We start from the raw sequence: 19,220 nt of genomic DNA, 5'->3' as shown, positions 1-19,220 counted from the left end.
ATTGAGTATTTAAACACAGTTGCTGCTTTTATGTTAATTTACTAGCTATTTATAACTTAGAAAAAGAGTGCAACATTACAATGTCAACAGATTTTTTAAATGTAAATGAATAACTACATATCAATGCCTAGCTGTTCATCTGCTGAGCCCTGCTACTAGCCTGCACGTTCACGCTAGTCTCCTCTGTGCGGAAAATAAAGTACTAGAATAAAGTATTCATCAACATTGAATTTGCTTGCAGAAGATGATTTTTCCCCCTCTTAACTGGAGAATAGCTTAGCTTAGATTTGTGGTGGACATAACTGAATGTAATGTGTCTGAAAGTACCTCAGATGTGTTAGTAATTTCAACTGGTGAAAAACACATTTCTACTGATGAAAAATGCTGTTTCTTTACATATAAACACACTTATGTTATGAAAGCCTCAATTTCCTGCATCATTCCTAAAACCTGTTTCACTTCTAGGCTTCGTGCTCTGATAGACTTGGAGGGCCAGCTACAGGTTCAACAGTCTGAGGTTCAGAGTCTCCGGGAAATGAAAGATCTTCAAGGTGAAGAAGAGAACCTCCTCCAGGACCTGGAAATGCAGTGGGAAGAGACTCAGAGAGCTTTCTTTGACCGGTAAGGCAAGAATACAAATCATAAACTGTGTAAATCCAACAAACCATATTTTCCTACCAAACCATTATAACACAGACAAGGTAGTCCAGTACATCCATTCAGATCAGTCAATTGGATGAGAATTATTATGTTCTTTTAAAGGTGCAGTAGATTTTATTACAGACTCAGAGTCCAGATTACATACAAAAGAAAGCAAAATAAAAAAAGTACAATAAAAATAAAAAACGACTCCTAGCTATTCAGAAGGGAATCATACCAGTGTCTCCAGAGTACAGATGAGTATTTTACTGCACTATATTTGATATTAGTCAACAGTATTATAATTCTATTATTAGACTCGTTTAAACGACAAATAAATTTATACATAAGCTTTATTAAAACAGCCATCAAAGTGCTGACGCGAGCAGATACAAACAGTTCACTGGCACAGGTCCATCTGGGTTTATTTAACAAGAGTCTCAGTGTATCATTATAAGCCACCTTCAATCTTTGAAGACTGGCTTTTTTAAAATTGCACCACAAATGTGCAGTATACAGTGATGTACAATATGACCTAAACAAGTTCAGTTTCACTTCATCAGAACAGAATCCAAACTTACGGACAAGGATATTTGCCTGAGCGTATAACATTCGAACCTGACGGTAAATGTCCTCATCATCAGACAGACGGTCTGTCAACACATGGCCAAGATATTTTACTTCACTTGAGACATTCAATAAAGTCCCAGACAATTTGAAATTTGGAAATACTCTATTTTTGTCCTCCTTAGTGCGACAGATCAAGATGATACTTTTTGATGGATTGAATTTGACATCAAGTAATTCACCATATGCTGAGCAGACATTAAGCAGCTGCTGAAGACCAGCTGAACTTGGACTAAAAACCACTAAGTCATCAGCATACATTAAATGATTAATAATAGTATCACCAACCATGCAGCCAGTTCTACACAGGTTTAGCTGCTTAGAGAGGTCATTCATATAAAAATTAAACAACATAAGAGATAAAATGCTTCCTTGTCTGACGCCATTGCTGACATGAAAGGATGCAGACACACAGTTGTCCCATTTCACCTGCATCGTTTGATTAGCATACCAGTAGGACAGACATCTTACTATATACTTAGGAACACCAGCTTGGGACAATTTTAAAAATAATTTTCTATGATTTACACGATCAAAAGCCTTAGTGGCGTCTAAAAAGCACAGAAAAACTGTAGAATTTTTGCTGTTATAATTATTCAGTAATTCTTTTAGGCCATATATACACATATCAGTGCCATGTTTGGACTTGAACCCAAATTGATTGTCAGTGGACATAACTATCTTTGCAAATTTTGGCAAAATAATTAATTCAAAGACTTTAGACAGTGTGCTAGCTAGGGCTATAGGTCTATAGTTATCAGAGCTGCCAATTTTACCAGCTTTGTTTTTAATCACAGGAAGTAGAAGAACATTCATTAAGGATTCAGGAATAAAACCATTCATAATAAAACCAGTGAAACACAAGGCAAGAAGAGGGACGACCCTTGAACTGGCAAATTTGAGATGTTCAGCTGAAATAAGATCCATAACTATAGATTTATTACAGACAGTTCTTTAATTGCTTGATTGACCTCGTGAGTTTTGATAGTTTCTACACTACTAACCTTGTCAACCTGGAAGGGTTCACTCTGTACACAGGTGAATAACTTGCTGTAGTGGTGTTGCCAAAAATTCACAATCATGTTCACCCCAGAAACACCATCGACAGTGAAAGGGAGAGAGGATTTACTGTTACTGATGGTTTTAACCTCTTTCCAAAAGGTTTTTGTATCCTTATCTAAAAGATTTTTTGCCAAGGAATCAGCCCTCATGGTTTGCTCATTCTGTCTAATGAAGCGTACTGCATATTTGTATTTAGAATTAGACAACTTTTTATGCTCAAATATAGGGCCCTGCCTAGGTTTACCTGCTAGAGTCCAAGAAGTAGTAGCTTCACGGGCTTCACTGTGGAATTTAGACACATATGTGTTCCAGCCTGGTCTATTTTTAATCTTTGCATTACTTTTATTAAAAGGCAGGCTAGCCCCCAGTAGCGCTTCAATTATGTCGGAATATAATCCAGTTATATTGATTCTATGTTCAATATTAGAGCAGTTACAGTCTGTACACGTAACTGCCTCTCTTGATAAATTAATGGTAGATAACAATTGATCAGTTTGGGCATAGTAACGGGCTATTTGTTCACTAGATAAAGAAGACCAGTCTATATACGTCTGATTATGAATACTGTTCTTATTTACAGTTGCGGGTACATGATCAAATCTAATTGATACCTCGAAGGGGATGTGATCAACAGTGGACACATTGTATAAGATATTAATATATATCAAAGCAGCATGAGCATCTGCTGTAGTGATGCAATGGTCCAACCAAGATGTAGTATGCCAGGCTTCACTTATATAAGTGTAACTCGCAGCTGGCAGAAGTTCTTTACTTGACAATATTAAATTAAAATCTGTACAAAAATGAATCAGGTGTTTAGCAAACAGCGAGTTTTTATCCGAGATGTCTGCATTCATGTCACCCATAAGATAGATACATTTTGACTTCTCATTTTGCATAAAAGAGCTAATATAAGCAAGTTTACTAAGGTATTCTTCTTCATTATGATGACATTCATATGGAGCGTAGACATTTAAAATAATAAACTCTTTGTCAAGCTGTTTCACGTGTACTGCAATACACCAATCCACACCTAATCTCATGAGATTTATCACTGCGTCCAGGCTTCTTTTCCATAATATAGCCACCCCTCCTGGTATCCTTCCTCTTTTAATTCCCAGACTGAGGTCAGTAGTAGATTCTCCGGCACCCAGGAAGCTGTCATTGATAGAGTTTAGTCCTTTTAAATCCTGTTTGGCTAAAAATGTTTCTTGCAAGCACAAGATGTCACAATGTAGCAACAACTGGTCGACAACCAACCGGCAAGCTTTATCATCTGCACTCTGCCCTGAGCGCAGGCCACGACAGTTGTAAGCGATTACTTTAATGTCCATAATTCTTTATGACTTTGAGCTCACGCCAGCAATAGGCGCGCATATGTCCATGGAAGAAAGGGTAGCATTTGCGCCGATGATAGTTTTGCGTGGCTCATAAAACCTTCTCACATTGGTTCCCTCAGGCCAGAGCTCTGGGTTGTACATGACAGCCACCTCACTACATTCGGCAGAAACCTTGAATGAGGCGTACCTGGTATTAACAGTAGTGATTCTCTGGCATTTTACATGTTGCCCAAGTTTGGTTTTAAGATAAACACATAGTGTTTCCGCATCCAAGTCAGGTGAGAATTTAGAGGCAAAAACACTCACCAGTTTGGTTTTCACCATTTTGATGTTCCCTGCGGCCCCAGTACCAACAATAGTTTGGCCAGCTTTCCTGCGTCCCAGTGAAGGGCCAGAGCGAGTCGTCGTATTCACAACCGAAGGAACTTTGGGCTGTCGGTGCCGTTTCACGACCTGGCTCCACTTAGAAGATCCCGGAGATGGCGTAGATTCTCCGGTACACATCGCAGGAGTATCTCCCTTTACAGTTGATAGCGAATCTCCCTCCAGAACTTGAAGACGGTGTTCCATATCCAAGGCAATGTTCAGATCCATGTCCGCCGCACCCTTCTCCTTCACCGGTACAGATCCTTGATCGGTGCGTTGTTCAAGAGCAGACACCCGGCTACGCAGATCCGCCGTAACATCGTGAAGACCTTCACTTACTTCAGCCTGAGCTTGAAGTGTTTGCTTCATGGCAGATACTGCAACGTGGAGCTGTTCCATTTTGCGTAGCAAGCCGCAGACATCCATGTTGGTAAAAGTCACCGGAGGCAACTCGTCTAAGTAATGGGACACAAATCTGGGAATATTATCCCCGCATTCATTTAGCACTTTGAGGCAGGCCTTCACATTGTTGATATCCTTTTGTGCTCCTTTATACGAGATGTTACGCTGAGAAGAAGTGCAGAGCTCATACAGCGTCTTCTTTGATGTTTCTATCCAGTCTGAGTCAAAAGTGTTGACGGCTAACAACACAATCTCATCCTGGCTTAGAGTCTTAAGTTTGATAGAAAGAAAGTGTAAAAACTCATCCTCTACGATAATTTTATCCTCAATAGTTTTATATATGCATGGTTTTAAGCGAGCTCTAGAAAACGCCAGAGATCCGGAAGAGCGCGCTGCTGCCACGTCAACCACGTCAGCCATCATTCAGCAACCAACAGTTGTGTATCAACACAACTGTTTTACAGTATTATGTAAAATTAACATTTTAGAGCTGCATGTTATAATGTTATAACTTTGATGCCTTCATATATGTTTGAAAAATCTTTTAATCTCCCATGGCAAACTTTCAGCTGTGCAAGACGCTTGGGGGGACTGAGCGCCCCCTTCGATCTTCCTTGGAGCCGCCGTTTCCGAGCTTCCATAGAGCCCCTCCTCTGAAACTGCCTCACTCAGCTCCTTCAGACTTACCAGCAGTAATTAGCAAACACTTGGTTCTCAACCAGATCACCCAAATACACATTAAAAAGTGTACTTGGGCTATAGTTAATTTTATGGACTTTACACTAATGTCACTTATTTATTTTGCTTTAGTTATGACAACTTACATTCAGTTAACTTAAAAGATACAAGCTGACTTGTTCTTAAGCGGAACAAGTCAGCTTCGGACAGGGGGGCGGTTCTAATGACCGGGCCCTATACCCAAATAATAAAACTCATGATAATTTAACTTTACAACATAGACATGCTCGCAACAGCAGAACTTACAAGTATCATCACCACAGAGAGCGACTATGTCATTCTGAAATCCATCTGACATGAAGTACAACAAAACAAGAGAACAACAGAAACATCAGGCTACTGGTCACTAATGATGAAACAACACAAATTCAAATCAGTTCAGAACCACGGATAGCGTTCGGATTATTTTAACACTTTATCAATTTCATCTCAGAGCCGGGGCAATTCTAGGATCTGACTTTTAGGGGTGCTTAGCCCCCAGTAAGGCTAAGACCCATGAAAAGATATTCGTTGGTGCAGTTTTCTAAATCTAACTGCTTATTTACATACATTCACAAACAAAATTAAGAGACATGTTGTCAGTAATTCATAGAATAAACAATATTCATTTTACTCAAACATATACCTATAAAGAGTAAAATCAGAGAAACTTTTAATTTTTTCCAGAGGTGTATAAACTCAGTTTGAAACAGAATCTCTAGACCACATCATACCTGCCAACATCTGCTAACATTAATGAGACACAAGCAGCTGTGGAGAGACACAGTCCTAGTGTGGTCTGCTCTCCCGGAAATTAAAATAAAATCTACTCAAAACTATGCACTTCCAGTCATTTGAAGAACATTTTACTAAATTCATAGGATTAATAAACCTAAAACCAGTTTATTATCAAGGTAGAAGTTCAGGTTAATGACTATTGAAAATGAGTCCTTAACCTGAACTTTATTTGAAAATCATACTTAGAAATTGTATTACCCTTATTTTTATCTGAAGGTTATGTAGCTGTTGGCCTTTTTTACAAGAATGTATGTCAATCTATGGAAAAGTGGACATTATGAATCAGGGTTTTACTATTTCAGTTCACAGTTCATGTAGTGGGCCTGTCATAGTTTCAAGACAAAGCACCTTTTTCTTTGCAAAGAAACAGCCTAACATTCTGTGCTGTTCTTTAGTTTGACATTATTTAAGTGACTCCAGGGAGATTTGGGAAATTAATTACAAAACAACACAACAGACACTAATCAAACTTCAAAAAAGACCATTAAGAGTAATTAACAAGGCTAAGGACCAGGATCAGACTAACCCATTATTTATCCAAATATTTTGCACACATACATTTTGTACTGAAGTACAAAATACTCTTAAAATAAATAAAGCCATTACTGTCCAATATATTTATGAATTTCCACTCATAAATATAAAAATAATTCTAAATTAAGTACTGCATTGCCATTTTAAATTGCCCATTGCAAAAAATCACTAAGCATAATATTTTGCATTGCAAATTGTCAGCTGAATAAAGGTGCTGATGATACAAGTCTGGCCTCTCTTAGCTGGTTAAAAAAAAAATATAATGGTCTTTACTGTTTTCTTTCGAGGCTGGTTATACACCAAATTTACAGCCCGTGTGTAAAACTAAAAGTTTTAGCTTTTTCTGTCGAGATAGGATCATACTTTCCATCTGCTAGATCAGGGATCTGCAACCTGAATCTTCGGAGACACAAGCGTCTCTTTGGTTCACAATATTAAATGAGAAAATATTGCTCTGTTTTTGTTTAATTCTTTTTTAAGTGTCTCCATTAAAAAAACAAAAACAAACATTTTTGCTTCTAAGGACATGGAATCGGGTAGAGGATGTTTTAAAAAGACGAGGGTTGATAGCACCTCACCGAGGCTGCATAGTGTCCGTCTCTAGGCAACCGTGACGGCAGCGTCGCGGTGCTAAAGCACCCCTAAACAGGGCTAGAATCGCCACTGTCTCAGAGCCTAAAGCCTGGTTAACTTGTTGAACCGAGCACGCAGCAGCGCGCGTTGAAGCAGGTACGCAGAGGCACGCACCGCATGCACAGCGTGCACCTCTGGAGGTTTGTAACTCGGTGTGGATTGTGCACGCTGCCGTTCACACAAACTGTACAATCTGGAAGATGCTCTTCCAGGCGGCTATAATGTAAACCTTAAATATAAACAACATACTTCTGTCTTGGCTCAAAAACGCGCTCAACCCGAACTGTTAAATCGACTATAACTCAGCTTTCAGTCCCTGACATCACCGCTGGACCACCAACAGAGAGAAAAGGGGATGGAAACTAGGCAGCTGGGCTGATACAATTTACAGTTAACTCACACTTTGTGAATAATTTCAGAGTTGCTACCCAGGGCCGTGCAGAGACCTATGGAGGGGCAGGACATCAAATTTAAAAAAGGGGCACGCTGAACAAAAACACAGTACAACAACATAGCAACAACCCATATTAATCAAGAATCTAATTGGATCCTACTATATCATTGCCATCCTGCAAGGAAATGCAAAGCAAATCTAGTCTACATTTTCCCCAACAGGTATAAAGTTTCTGTTTCTGCTGCTGACAGTTCTGGAGGGCTGAGCTGATCTGAGACTGTAGCTGTTAATTAAACAGACCAGAGGAGAGAAAGTCTCTGGTTATAAAGTTATGAAATAAGCTAATTTGCTGCCATTTTACTAATTAAGCCCTAATAATATCTATTTAACCTCTAGAACAACCTGATTTATAGCTCAAAAAACTCAAAGGGGTTAACTCTATATAATAGTTTGATATTAGCACCTCTGAGACCTAGAATTATAAGACTGAGATATCAAGGCAAAGAAAACTCAGTAGCTGCTGGTAGGGGCCATTCAGGGGCCTCCAGACATTCAGGGGCCTCCAGACACTCAGGGGCCCCTAGAAATGGTTTAATTGTAACACAGACCATAGATCTAAACCTGTAGCATATTTTATAGAGAATGACAATGTTATTACATTTTATTTAATGCATTCAGCTGAGAAAAATAAATAGTACATTTAGGATTTAATTAGGAAGTTTACTTTGTAAAAGTTTAAAGAATCATCTTGATAGTTTGATTGTTGTGTTACCATGGCTACAATATGGTGTAATCTTTGTGTTTGAATTGGGTTTGTTCATAAATACATCACAGCAAATAACCAATAATCAGTGATTGATTTTAAACTCTGCCAATAAACCTGGTCTCCCTCTCACAGACTTCACCTTATCTATATTTAAACATGTTAGCGAGGTTCTTAGTAGGACGGGTTCCGGAAGGAGGGGGGTTCTGTCTAAAGCCCCATATTACCTTGGGCCGGCCCTGGAGGAACAGCTGCTGCGATGCGCATTTCTGGAATCTACCTGGAATCTACCTGGAATCCACCTTTAATCCCCCGGTGGCCCCTATGTCAGTCCCCCGATGTTTTGGGGACGTTTTGGTTCATTTCATTGTGGCATGTTTGGCTTTTTGCTGCGGTTCTAATTATTGCTACAATATTTTCTCTGATATTTATTTTGTGAACTCTAAATGCTCTGGGCCGAATCTTCCTTTAACACTTGAGGTTCTGCAATAACTTCTATTTACAGCCGCGAACCTCCAGCCCAGATCCCGTCAGCAGCGGCTTTAAACCGCCTGGTAGAAACGTTAAGGAGAAGCAGAGCGAATAGTCAGCAGGTGGTACAACCCGGTACCAGGTGGTACCAGGTGGTACCACCTGGTACTGGGCTTTGAGCTGTGTCACGACTCGCGGTGACAATCGGTACCGTGTCTCATATCAGGATGTCTGATATAAAGACAGATATTCTTTACATCTGTCGGTGGACTGACTCAAGCTGCCTGTAGTGAACCGGGCCTTTAGCAGAATGATGAAGTTAAAGTCAAATGTTTTCTCTGCAGCCGAAACATTTCTGTGTTTAGTGGTGAGGCGAGTTTTTTCCCGCTATTGCAAGGATGATTATAAAAGTATAAATAGAAACAGTTTTTCTAACGTCAGCATCAGACCTACGTTTTTATTCACAAACCAGTGTATGAAAAAATATTCTTGCCCATAATTGAATAGTTAAAGGACACAGATCCTCACCATGGACCCGGAGTCTGAACAACATGGAGGCTCTGAGAGTCATTATTAGACTGAGGGCAACCAGACTAGTTTATTTTTACTAAATTATTATATTTAGCTAAATATTATTGCTGAGGGGCACAAACAGGCCTTCTGACATACAGATTAAAAATAAAAATAAAAATTTTTTTGAAAAAAAAAAAAACTCAAAAAGGGCACTAGGGGCATCAAGGATTAAAAGGGCAGGGGCTCAAGCCCCCCTCGCCCCTCCCTCTGCACGTGCCTGTTGCTACCTGTAACTAGTCCGGCTCCTTCGCTGGGCTGGCAGTTTTGACGAGTCTGAATCGCTGCCAAGAAAAGAGTCCGGTTCATCTCCAAGACGAGGAACAAAATATGCGTCCAGTTTTTGGCTTTTCCTTGCTCTCTTTTTTCCATCCTTTTCACTTTGCCTCTCCACAGAGCTCCACTCATGTTAACTTAGTCCGTAAAAATGCTCTATCTAGTTTGCCATCTGTTGCCAAGTGACTGATGATGATGTTGGTGGACGGCTGGTGACAAGCTTTACCCAGAATACACTTGGAGACAATATGGACGATCCACTTGTAATTTTGTGTGTTATAAAGTTAAATATAAATAAAGCCAGTCATGTAGCACAACATTGTATTCAATATTTTACACCCACTATGTCACTAAAATTAGTCGGTCTTGTAAAGTTTTTAGCAACCATGAGTCAACAATGACTGCGCAGCCTACTGTATAATCTACTGGGCACCATTCGATATATTCTCGCATACATCATATTCAACAAGAGTTGAGTACAGGCCCGCCTTCTCCAGCTCTCATCAGACGTGATAAAGGGTTGGATTCCTGAAGTCATATTCTGCCTCCCATCATTGACCCCCTTCTAAGCCCATCAGTCAGAGGCTCAAGAGCTCATCAGTGAAACACAAGCCCTTTGCAAACTAGCAGGTTTACGTCTGCATAAGTTCAATTCTAACCAAAGTGGTACTCTCTCTCATCTTGCACCTTCTTGATTCTAAATTCATTCTAATTCTTTTTCTCAATTGGAAGAATAGGAGTCTCTCAGCATAATAATCTAAAAGGTATAATATTGGTCTACATTTATTTAAAAAAATAAGCTATAGAGTGGTCTAAAGTAATAAGTACTCCACAATTTCTAAAAATACTAATAAACCACAATAATCTAAAAAGTATAGTATGGTCTAAAAAGTGAGTAAATCACAATTTAGAGTCGTTTCTCTAGATTCTAAGTTTGTTCCTTTTCTGGGTTTATAGTGACTACTCCACAGTTTCTAAAAAGTAACTAAATAAAAAGAGGAAAAGACACATTAGGGAAGTATGCACATAGCAACATTCAGATAAAATAGACATGAGTGAAAGGTGGTGACGTCACGGAATGTATGTGTTTGTTGTGTAAGTGTATTGCATTCGTATGGCCATGAACCGTGTTGCTCAGTATCCCAGCAATACTCTGCTCACATTCACGTGGAGGATAAGAGGAGGAGGTGAGGTGGGAATGAGTGTTATGTTTACATATCTTGGAGGCAGTGATGGCATAGTTACTTTGAAAAAGTAATTTTAATCGGATTACTGATTACTCCTTGAAAAAGTAACTTAGTTAGATTACTGATTACTTGATTTGGAAAGTAACTAAGTTACATTAAAAGTAACCTTTTTAGTTACTTTCAGCAGCAAATAATAACAACGCTCCGCCTCCTGTGAAAATTACATTGATCTTTGCCAATACTTAATTGCAAATTATCTTATAATAGTAACATCAACAATATATAACACTTATAAGGTTGAACTGAAGGGGAGATTGTTTAATGGTTACAACAGTACAAAAAAAACGTTAATAATTTGTGCGTGTTTTTGTGTGTTTCTATTGTTTGGAAAACTATAAATAGGATTTTAAATCCCCTTCCCCCCACTTCAGCGTCCAGGTTGTGCTTTACAGCCCTGTGTTTGCTGTCCACAGCTCAGATGGCTGCACAGATTTGTGACACTTATCTTAATATTAATAATTATAATGACGTTTAGTTACTCAACTTGCGGTCATGTTCCTTCGTGGCTGTTTTAATGTTCATTGCGCTGTTCAAATTAGTCTCAATGTTTGCAGTTTTCTGGAGCGCAACGCGAAGCTTGACGTAATTCAGAGGTAATATATTAACTTGACATTAACTAAGACACAGCGGGACAGATCATCCGGGAAATGATGGAGAGCCTGACTAAAACTAATTGGATGCCAGATTTATGTCTGCTTATTTGCAAGCCCCAAAACAGCAACCCTCGACTCATTAAATCTGCAAGTGACTTCAGAAAAAAACAAGTCCAAAGCTGCTTATAATAGGACTTGGAGAGCGAAACTCAAAATAATTCCTGGTTTTCTAGCAACAAAATGCACATCTCCCTCTTCCCTCCATTGTTTATGTTTCTGTCGCTGCTGATAACACTCACATAGAAACAGTGGTTACTCCCCAAGACGCGAAGAGGAAATAAGATTAAATTACAAAAGAAAATAGTAACACACAGTAACGCAAAGTAAGTGGATTTGAAATAGCAACGTGTTACTGAAAAAGTGGTTGAACGTCAGTAATGTGTTACTATGTAAAGCGTTACTATGTAATGCATTACTGACATCACTGCTTGGAGGATATTTGAAATATGCAGCCCTCCCTTCTCTGTTCATCCCAATCATCCAAATTAGTTTGGCCGTTCCACTGAGCCAAAGCTAGCAACTTCTCCAAGATTGATTTCATCCCGCCAGTGAGTATTAGAGTCCTTAGCAGGGCTGCGAGTCTCAGCAAAACTCCTATCCAACTTGCGTCTTGTTCCACAGCATAACAGTCTGGGTGTTTGCTAGTTGGGTCTATCCGTCACAAATCTGTCAATATATTACAGGTACCCTCAAGCTCCAAACAGCAGAAATCCTGTTATCACGAATAAATCAACAGTGTGTCCCGCCAGGTATGTTCCTGTAGGACAAGAGGGCTCTCCTGTGCCCAGTCTTCTCAGTGAGAAAATTTGATCAATTGCATTGAAAGAGCGGTTGACCAGATATTATAGATCTGGAAGATGTGCAAAGAAAAGCTCCAAAAAAGAGACGCTTGCCGTCTGGGAGGAGAGTCTGTAGCATCCGCTGCAGAACAGCCAGACTCAGAAATAGTTGTCTCCCACTGGCCATCAGATTGCTGAACAATTCCATCATGAAGACTGTCTGAGACTGTTTGAAAATAGTAATTATTATTTGTATATTATTTAATTATAAGCATACTTGTGTTTTTGTGTGTTCTCCGGTGGCCAAGTGAGGACATTTCATTGCCAATTTTACTTATGTTTCTTTGTGCAATGACAATAAAAATAAGTCTAAGTCTATTTTTAATACATAATTCAAATCTCTTTTGCTTAATTCTACAGAATGTCAACTCAAACTTTGAAGTTGTTCCAAACTAAAAAACTAAAATATCTAAAATTGCATTATCACTCACATTGTACTTTTAAACGTATGTTTTAAGATGTTATTTTAGTTTTTCAAAGATCCTGTACACTTAAAAAAGAAAATAGTTGAACCAATCTAACTGAATTGTTTCAATTAGTAACAAGTATTTCAATTAATATTATCCGACTTACTATATTAAGTTGGTTTAACTTAAAAAATAAGAGGGGGAAGATGTACAGCCAAAGGTTATCAGGTTGGAATCGAACCTGCGACGACCATGTCAAGGACTAAGGTCTCCTTATGTGAGTTATGCTCTACCCCTGCGCCACAATTTACTAAGTTATAGAAACTTAGTAAGTTGAGGTGGATAAGCTTAATGAATTGAGTTGGATGATCATAATATATTGAGTTGGTCAGACATAGAATATGAAACTGGCATTGAACTCAGTCCTGAGTTTGTCATGTTGGTGTCGAGTTTCCTAACCCACATGCAGAAACACTCCAGAGACAGGAAATACAATAGTGTGATTTATTTACAGTGAATTCAAACAAAAGGAATTAGGATCCCGGTTCGTCTGGCAGATCTCAGGGCAACTAGGGGAGGACAGAGATGATTAGTCGGGACCCAGGAAATTTGCCGTTTGGTGGAGGTTGAGGATATACCTGTTCGGGGGGAAGTATTGGACCGGGAGAGGACCTTGAGGGTCTAGAGGCTGGTCAGCGGGTTGAGGGTCGAAATCAGAGGCGGCGGCAGAGGACGGACAGGTAAGGCTCAAGGCGGTGAGGGTTCCGTCTCGAGGGCGACTGATGACCTGATAGCTCCAGACCAGGGTAGCTGGGAACACAGAGACAAGAAGGGTCAGAATCTGGGGAACAAATCCTGGTAGAAGTAGCTCAAGGTAAGCCAGTACCGTTACAGGCTAACACTCTGGCAGAGAAGTGTCAGCATCCTCCTCCATTTATATGCCTCCAAATGAGTAGATGGAGGACAGGTGTGCAGACGCCGACTCACGCCCACAGAAGGTCTCAGGCTCCCTCTAGTGGAGAAAAGCTGACAAACCTCAGGACAGAGTTAAAGTTTCAAGTAAAGTTGAAGTAAAAGGTTCCTTTTAAGTTAATTTAAGTTGGTTAATTGAACACAAAAAAGTAAGTTGTCATCACTAAACCAAATGAATTAAATGAGATTGATGTAAATAAGTCCATAACATGAACTACAGCGAAAAACCCTTTTTAGAGTAGGATGTAGGATGGGGTGTTGTATATTCTGGACCAGATGTTATGTTCCTTTTTCTACTGGCTCTACTGGACCAGGCTCCACTCTACTCGGTCTGCTAGTGTTTTTTCCCAGGGTGGTACCTGTTTTTTTGGTCCCTGCTCTGGAGTAGAGTCTGCCAAGGCTGACCAGGTACTTCAATGTAATGTAAACATGCTGCTGTTCACTGCTTGTCCGTGGGCATGGACAGATGTAAGAGAAAGAATCAAAGAAAAACAAGATACCATACTTGAAACTTGCTACAAGAAGGAAGCAATTGAATCCTCAAAATCTACAAGCAAGTGTAGAACAATGAGATGCTGGCTTTTCTGTGCAACAGACTTCAATATTCAGAGGCAGCTTGATTCAGCAATGAGGAATGAGTTGTGTTTGTCGACAAATGGAAAGCCTTGGATAGTTGCCCCAGAGCCCCGACACAGCTGTCGGGGGCTGGCATGCATCTAAAGTGCAGGCATTCAGATGCATGCCTGCACTTCAATTCTGTAAGAACATCAGTCACATTTTTTAAAATTAGCAAGTATTTAATCAGCGCATTGGGCACCTGTGATCCCTTCTTCAGAAAGGTGAAGGTCTCTAGACATCCTGAAGGTAAACAACAATATTGGGAGTACGTGAAGGTGGACACTGGCATCCCAGTACTGCAGGCCCCCAGGAATGCCCACACTGACGGTGTGCAGCGACAGTTTACAAACATCTAAAAACACATTGAAATACATTAATGTGTGGTGCCAGCATGCAACAATTCCAACACCAACAAGTTATTTGCAACACCCTGGCTAAAATTAGTACATATATTTGGCACTGTACTACAAGCTTTATATAGTACTTGGAATACAAAAATCAGCGGAATTCAGCTGTCCTTCTTATCGCCGCATTCGCTGCAGCAAAATTCTTCACACTTCGCCTATTCTTGAAATAACAGAAAAATCACAATTAGGATATTAAAAACTCTCTTCTTTTGTCTTGGAAAAATAATATTCACACAATTATGAAGCACAGCACATGGCTAGGATGCCTGGAGGTGGGGCTCAATACCCCCGACTACCATGAGATGTCGCCCCAGCTGAAACTTTGGAGTTGAGTAGAGCAAGGCTGGGTAGAGTAGAGGGGGGCTGCTGAAGTAGAGCCAGTGGAAAAGGGGCATCAGAAAGGTCTTACAGGACTAGTAGACACGCCTGGCCCAAGTTTTTTGGGGGACCCAAAAACCGTTTCCTTTTTTTCAATGACTTGAAGCTGATAAACTGAAGGAAAAATCTTTGGTACATGCTATTAAAGTTCAAGTTTTTTTTACATTTCTCTATGCTCTTCTAGGTTACGTACATTTCTGATCACACATTTGGTTGAATGTAATGTAATTGCAAAACCCTTTGCTGTGTTTGTTTTTGCAGGAAGAAGCAGTACAATGTTCTGCTGGAGCTTCTGAAGAAGTTACAGACCTGTCGCAGCTACCTGAGCACCACTATTCAGAAAGCTGAGCAGACCATCAATGATCAGGCTTCTTATATCGGCAAAGAAAACTTGCAGAGAAGTATGGCAAAGGTGAGTCTATCAATTCTAGTAATGCATAAATTATTTTGCACCATTCTGAAGATAACTGCGCTGTGTTCCTTCCTGCAGGTGTGTGATATGAAGGAAGAGTTGGCTGGTATTGGTGAGAAGATAGAAGAGATGAAAGGTGCTTGCAAGCGGCTTCAGTCAGACCTGAAGAAGTTTCCAGATTGCACTGAGGCTCCCTTTGAAGTTGAGGCAGACATTTTGCTGGACAGCTGGCTTGATGTATGGACTGGTGCACCTAAACATATGAATAGCATTTACTGATATCACTGTAATATATTTGCTGGCTACATAATTTCACTTTTGTATCAGTGACCTACTCTGATCAGAAACACTAAACAAAATCCGCACACATGCAGACTTACAGTACAAATGTAACCGAATACATTCTTGGAGGTCTAGGAACAAAACATATCAGATTTTCCACAGTAAAATCACACAATACACTGTTTGTCGCCATTGAGCTTACCTCGCACAGCCCGAACCAGCTCTTTGTTCAAAGGGTTTGAATCTCGTGTGTCTGATGGGCTGGTCCAAAGCAGATCAACAAGGGCAATGTTTAAGCTGGTCTTGAGGTGAATATGTCAGTCTCTAACCACCTAGCATCCAAACATCAAACCCCACTTCAACAGCTGAAGACTTCAGCTGTTGGCCTGGTCAGACCGAGAAGCCTGCAGCAGGTAAACCCCCAAGGCACGCCCGTTAAGAGAAGCTTTTCCTTTTATACGACTTGAACTTGGAATTGGGCTGAATTGTTTTAGAAATCTGGAAAAATAGACTGCTGGGATTTTCTTTATCTTCTTGGTCAAAGCAACTGATAAAAATTTCTGATAATTTTGTTGAGTACAGAAACCAACATTTAACACCATGCTTAAAGATGACAATCTGAATAATTGAATCTCCACAACTTCCAGCAGGATTTTCAGTGCTTTAATGTGGAGAGGATATCAGCTACAGCACACAGTAAAAAAAACCCAACAGGAAAACAAAAAAAGTACATAAGTTGCAAGACTCATCAAATTATCTTTGTCATGTTGGGAGCTAGGAGCTAGACCCACATACAGAACACACCTAGGAGACTAGGACATCAGACAAAGATAGTTTGACAACAATGATAGAATGTGTGGTTCTTCGCTGTGGGCTGATGAACCAGGCACGTCGGAACACTAGAGGTAGGTGAGAGTAGAGGTGAGGTCTCGTATAGATTAGTCGGAAAGTCAGATGAGACTGAAGGTCAGATGTAACTTATAGTAATTTTCCACCACAATCTTGTCAGATTCTTGCAGAAAAATTTATTTAAATTCCTTTAAGTAGTCTTCAAAAGAACATCCAAAGTTGGAAGGATTGGGAAACCGGGCCTCAGTAAAGCCTTTATTCAAGAGACCCATCTCACTGATATAGAACATTTAAAGTTGCGCAAGGATTGAGTTGGTCATGTATTTTATTCTTCCTTTTTATCCAAAGCTAGAGGTGTAGCTTTGCTTGTCAATAAAAACCTCAGATTTCAGTTAAATTATACTGAAAATCTGGCAGATTAATTTTGATAGATTGTGTAATAAATACAAACAGGGCAATCCTTATATGGCCCAAACTTAGACAACCCCAATTGTTTTATGATTTAATTCTAAAACTGGCAGCAGTTGAAGCTCCATGTATATTGGGTGGCGATTATAACTTGGTTCTAAATCCATCAATGGATTGCTTTTCTCCTAAACTTGTTACGCTATCCAGATCTGCAATCTGCGATCTTTCAGGGCATGAAAGAAATAGGATTGGGGGACGTATGGTGTAATCCAACAAGCAAAGACTACTCAGTCTACTCCAATGTCCATAACACTTACTCAAGAATTGATGTTTTTGACTTCAGAAACTTTTGTCACAAATTAAATCCTGTTCTTGTTTAGCAGCTACGATTTCAGACCTTAACTCTGTACAAATGGAATTAGAATTTGCCAACTTGTTTTTTCTTGTCCTAGGTGGAGATTCAGTGAATATCTATTTAGAGACCCTGCATTTGTCACTTTCATGAATATCAAAATTGATATGTATCTGGAAGTAAATTTAAATACCTCCTCACATTCAAATATATGGGAAGCACTCAAGGCTTATATGAGAGGGCACATTGTTTGACATGTTTCACATAGGGTAAACAAAAAAGGGAACCGCTTTCTCAACTAGAAAAAGTTGTAAGAACTTTGGAAATTGACCATTCAAGAACAAAATAACCAGAATTTCTTAGAATTTGGCAGCAAAACAAGAAAACTACTGGCCTGGCAGATAAAAAAGGAGGACCATGAAAAATTTATTCAGAGTATTAAAACAGATGACGGTAGACATTTAGAAAATACAAAAGACTTAAATTTGGAATTTAAAAAATATCAATTGTTATTAAAATATCAATTATTAACCCCCTTACAAATACGATCAAAGAGGCATTCCAAAAAACAGCACTTCCTCAATCTTTAAAACTTGCAACAATAACATTACTTCCCAAACCTAGAAAAGATGTATAAAAGTGTGGTAACTATAGACCCTGAGCCTTCTCAACTCAGACACTCTTCTCTATAATTGCATCTCGACTGGAGAAAATAATTCCAAAAATTATCCATGCAGACCAAACAGGTTTTGTTAAGAACCAACAGGGCTCTCCCTGTTGGTTCAGACAGTATCTGGAGGTTGTTTCATATTATTGATATTGCTAAAAGAAAGAGGTACCTCCTGGTAATATTTTCTATGGATGATGAGAAGGCGTTTGATTTTCTTTTTGAGACTGAGAGCTATGAATTTTTTTGGAACCTTTATGAGATATCACTCTTTAATAGCAGGGCACAGATTTTGACTAATAAGAACATACACTTGCACTGTATGCAGACAATCTGTTAGTATTTATATCTCAGCCATCTAAATCTTTTCCGTCTTTACTGGCATGCCTTGGGTTATGCAGTGCAGTTCGTTTCGGGCTACAAAATCAATTATTCCAAGAGTGAAGCGTTTCCACTTAAGACACAATTGACACAACAGAGTTGTTTAGCTACTAGTATATTTCTCTAGTTTTTTAATTTCTGTTTTACTCTTAATGTGGTTGATTTTGTATTAAAAATATCTAGCATTTAACTGTTAGCCTTGAGCTTTGACCAGTTAGAGCTAGATTGAGTCCAAGTTCTGCATCAGTTAAATTTAAACAGCACTTATGACAGAGGGAATAAATGCTAAATAAATTAGGCCTTTTTACTCATATGTGTTATCTGTATTGAGCTTTACTGTCTTTGTTTAATTTCTTTTAATATTTTTGTTGTTTTACTTTCCTCTTATTTCTGGCCTTTCAAAAATATATGATGTGTAATGCTAAATGTAATTTGTACTGTATGTGTTGCTACATGGAGAGAGTGGGTGGGCTTTATTTTTGTAGTTGTTTTTTTTTTCAATCAAAAAAAATGGACTATTGTGCACTGGATGTAGATTTTGGATGGTTGTACATTCTGAATACATATATAACAGTATGTTCACACCTTCTCATTGAATTCAATGAGAAAGTGTGTCCAAACTTTCTTTTGGTCTGTATTGAGTACAGACCAAAAGTTTGGACACACAATTGTGTCCAAACTTTTGGTCTGTACTGTATATATATATATATATATATATATATATATATATATATATATATATATATACAGTATATA

At 39.1% G+C, this 19,220-nt stretch overlaps 1 protein-coding gene and 1 long non-coding RNA gene across 8 annotated transcripts in view; one reads left to right on the top strand and one right to left on the bottom strand.

The window, feature by feature from the left end:
- The window catches only part of LOC116708782 (uncharacterized), a 246,275-nt gene that overhangs the window by 145,231 nt on the left and 81,824 nt on the right, over positions 1-19,220 (top strand). For all 7 annotated transcript variants that reach the window (XR_004336772.1, XR_004336774.1, XR_004336773.1 and 4 more), the window contains 3 exons: positions 466-621; positions 15,375-15,525; positions 15,604-15,762. Coding sequence is in view for 4 of the 7 variants with exons in the window: in XM_032546812.1 (XP_032402703.1) it covers positions 466-621; positions 15,375-15,525; positions 15,604-15,762 (466 nt within the window). In the remaining 3 variants the exon portion in view is untranslated. The remainder of the gene's footprint in view (positions 1-465; positions 622-15,374; positions 15,526-15,603; positions 15,763-19,220) is intronic.
- LOC116708788 (uncharacterized) lies at positions 13,229-13,797 on the bottom strand. Its single transcript, XR_004336776.1, has 3 exons — positions 13,625-13,797; positions 13,377-13,548; positions 13,229-13,307 (listed from the first exon to the last, which is right to left on the bottom strand). It is a non-coding gene; the product is annotated as an uncharacterized LOC116708788 (long non-coding RNA).

Source organism: Xiphophorus hellerii, chromosome 19 (genome assembly GCF_003331165.1).
Source record: "Xiphophorus hellerii strain 12219 chromosome 19, Xiphophorus_hellerii-4.1, whole genome shotgun sequence".
Lineage (NCBI taxonomy): Eukaryota > Metazoa > Chordata > Actinopteri > Cyprinodontiformes > Poeciliidae > Xiphophorus > Xiphophorus hellerii.
The sequence above is the reverse complement of the archived record's forward strand: the minus strand, read 5'-3'. Positions and strand labels throughout refer to the sequence as shown.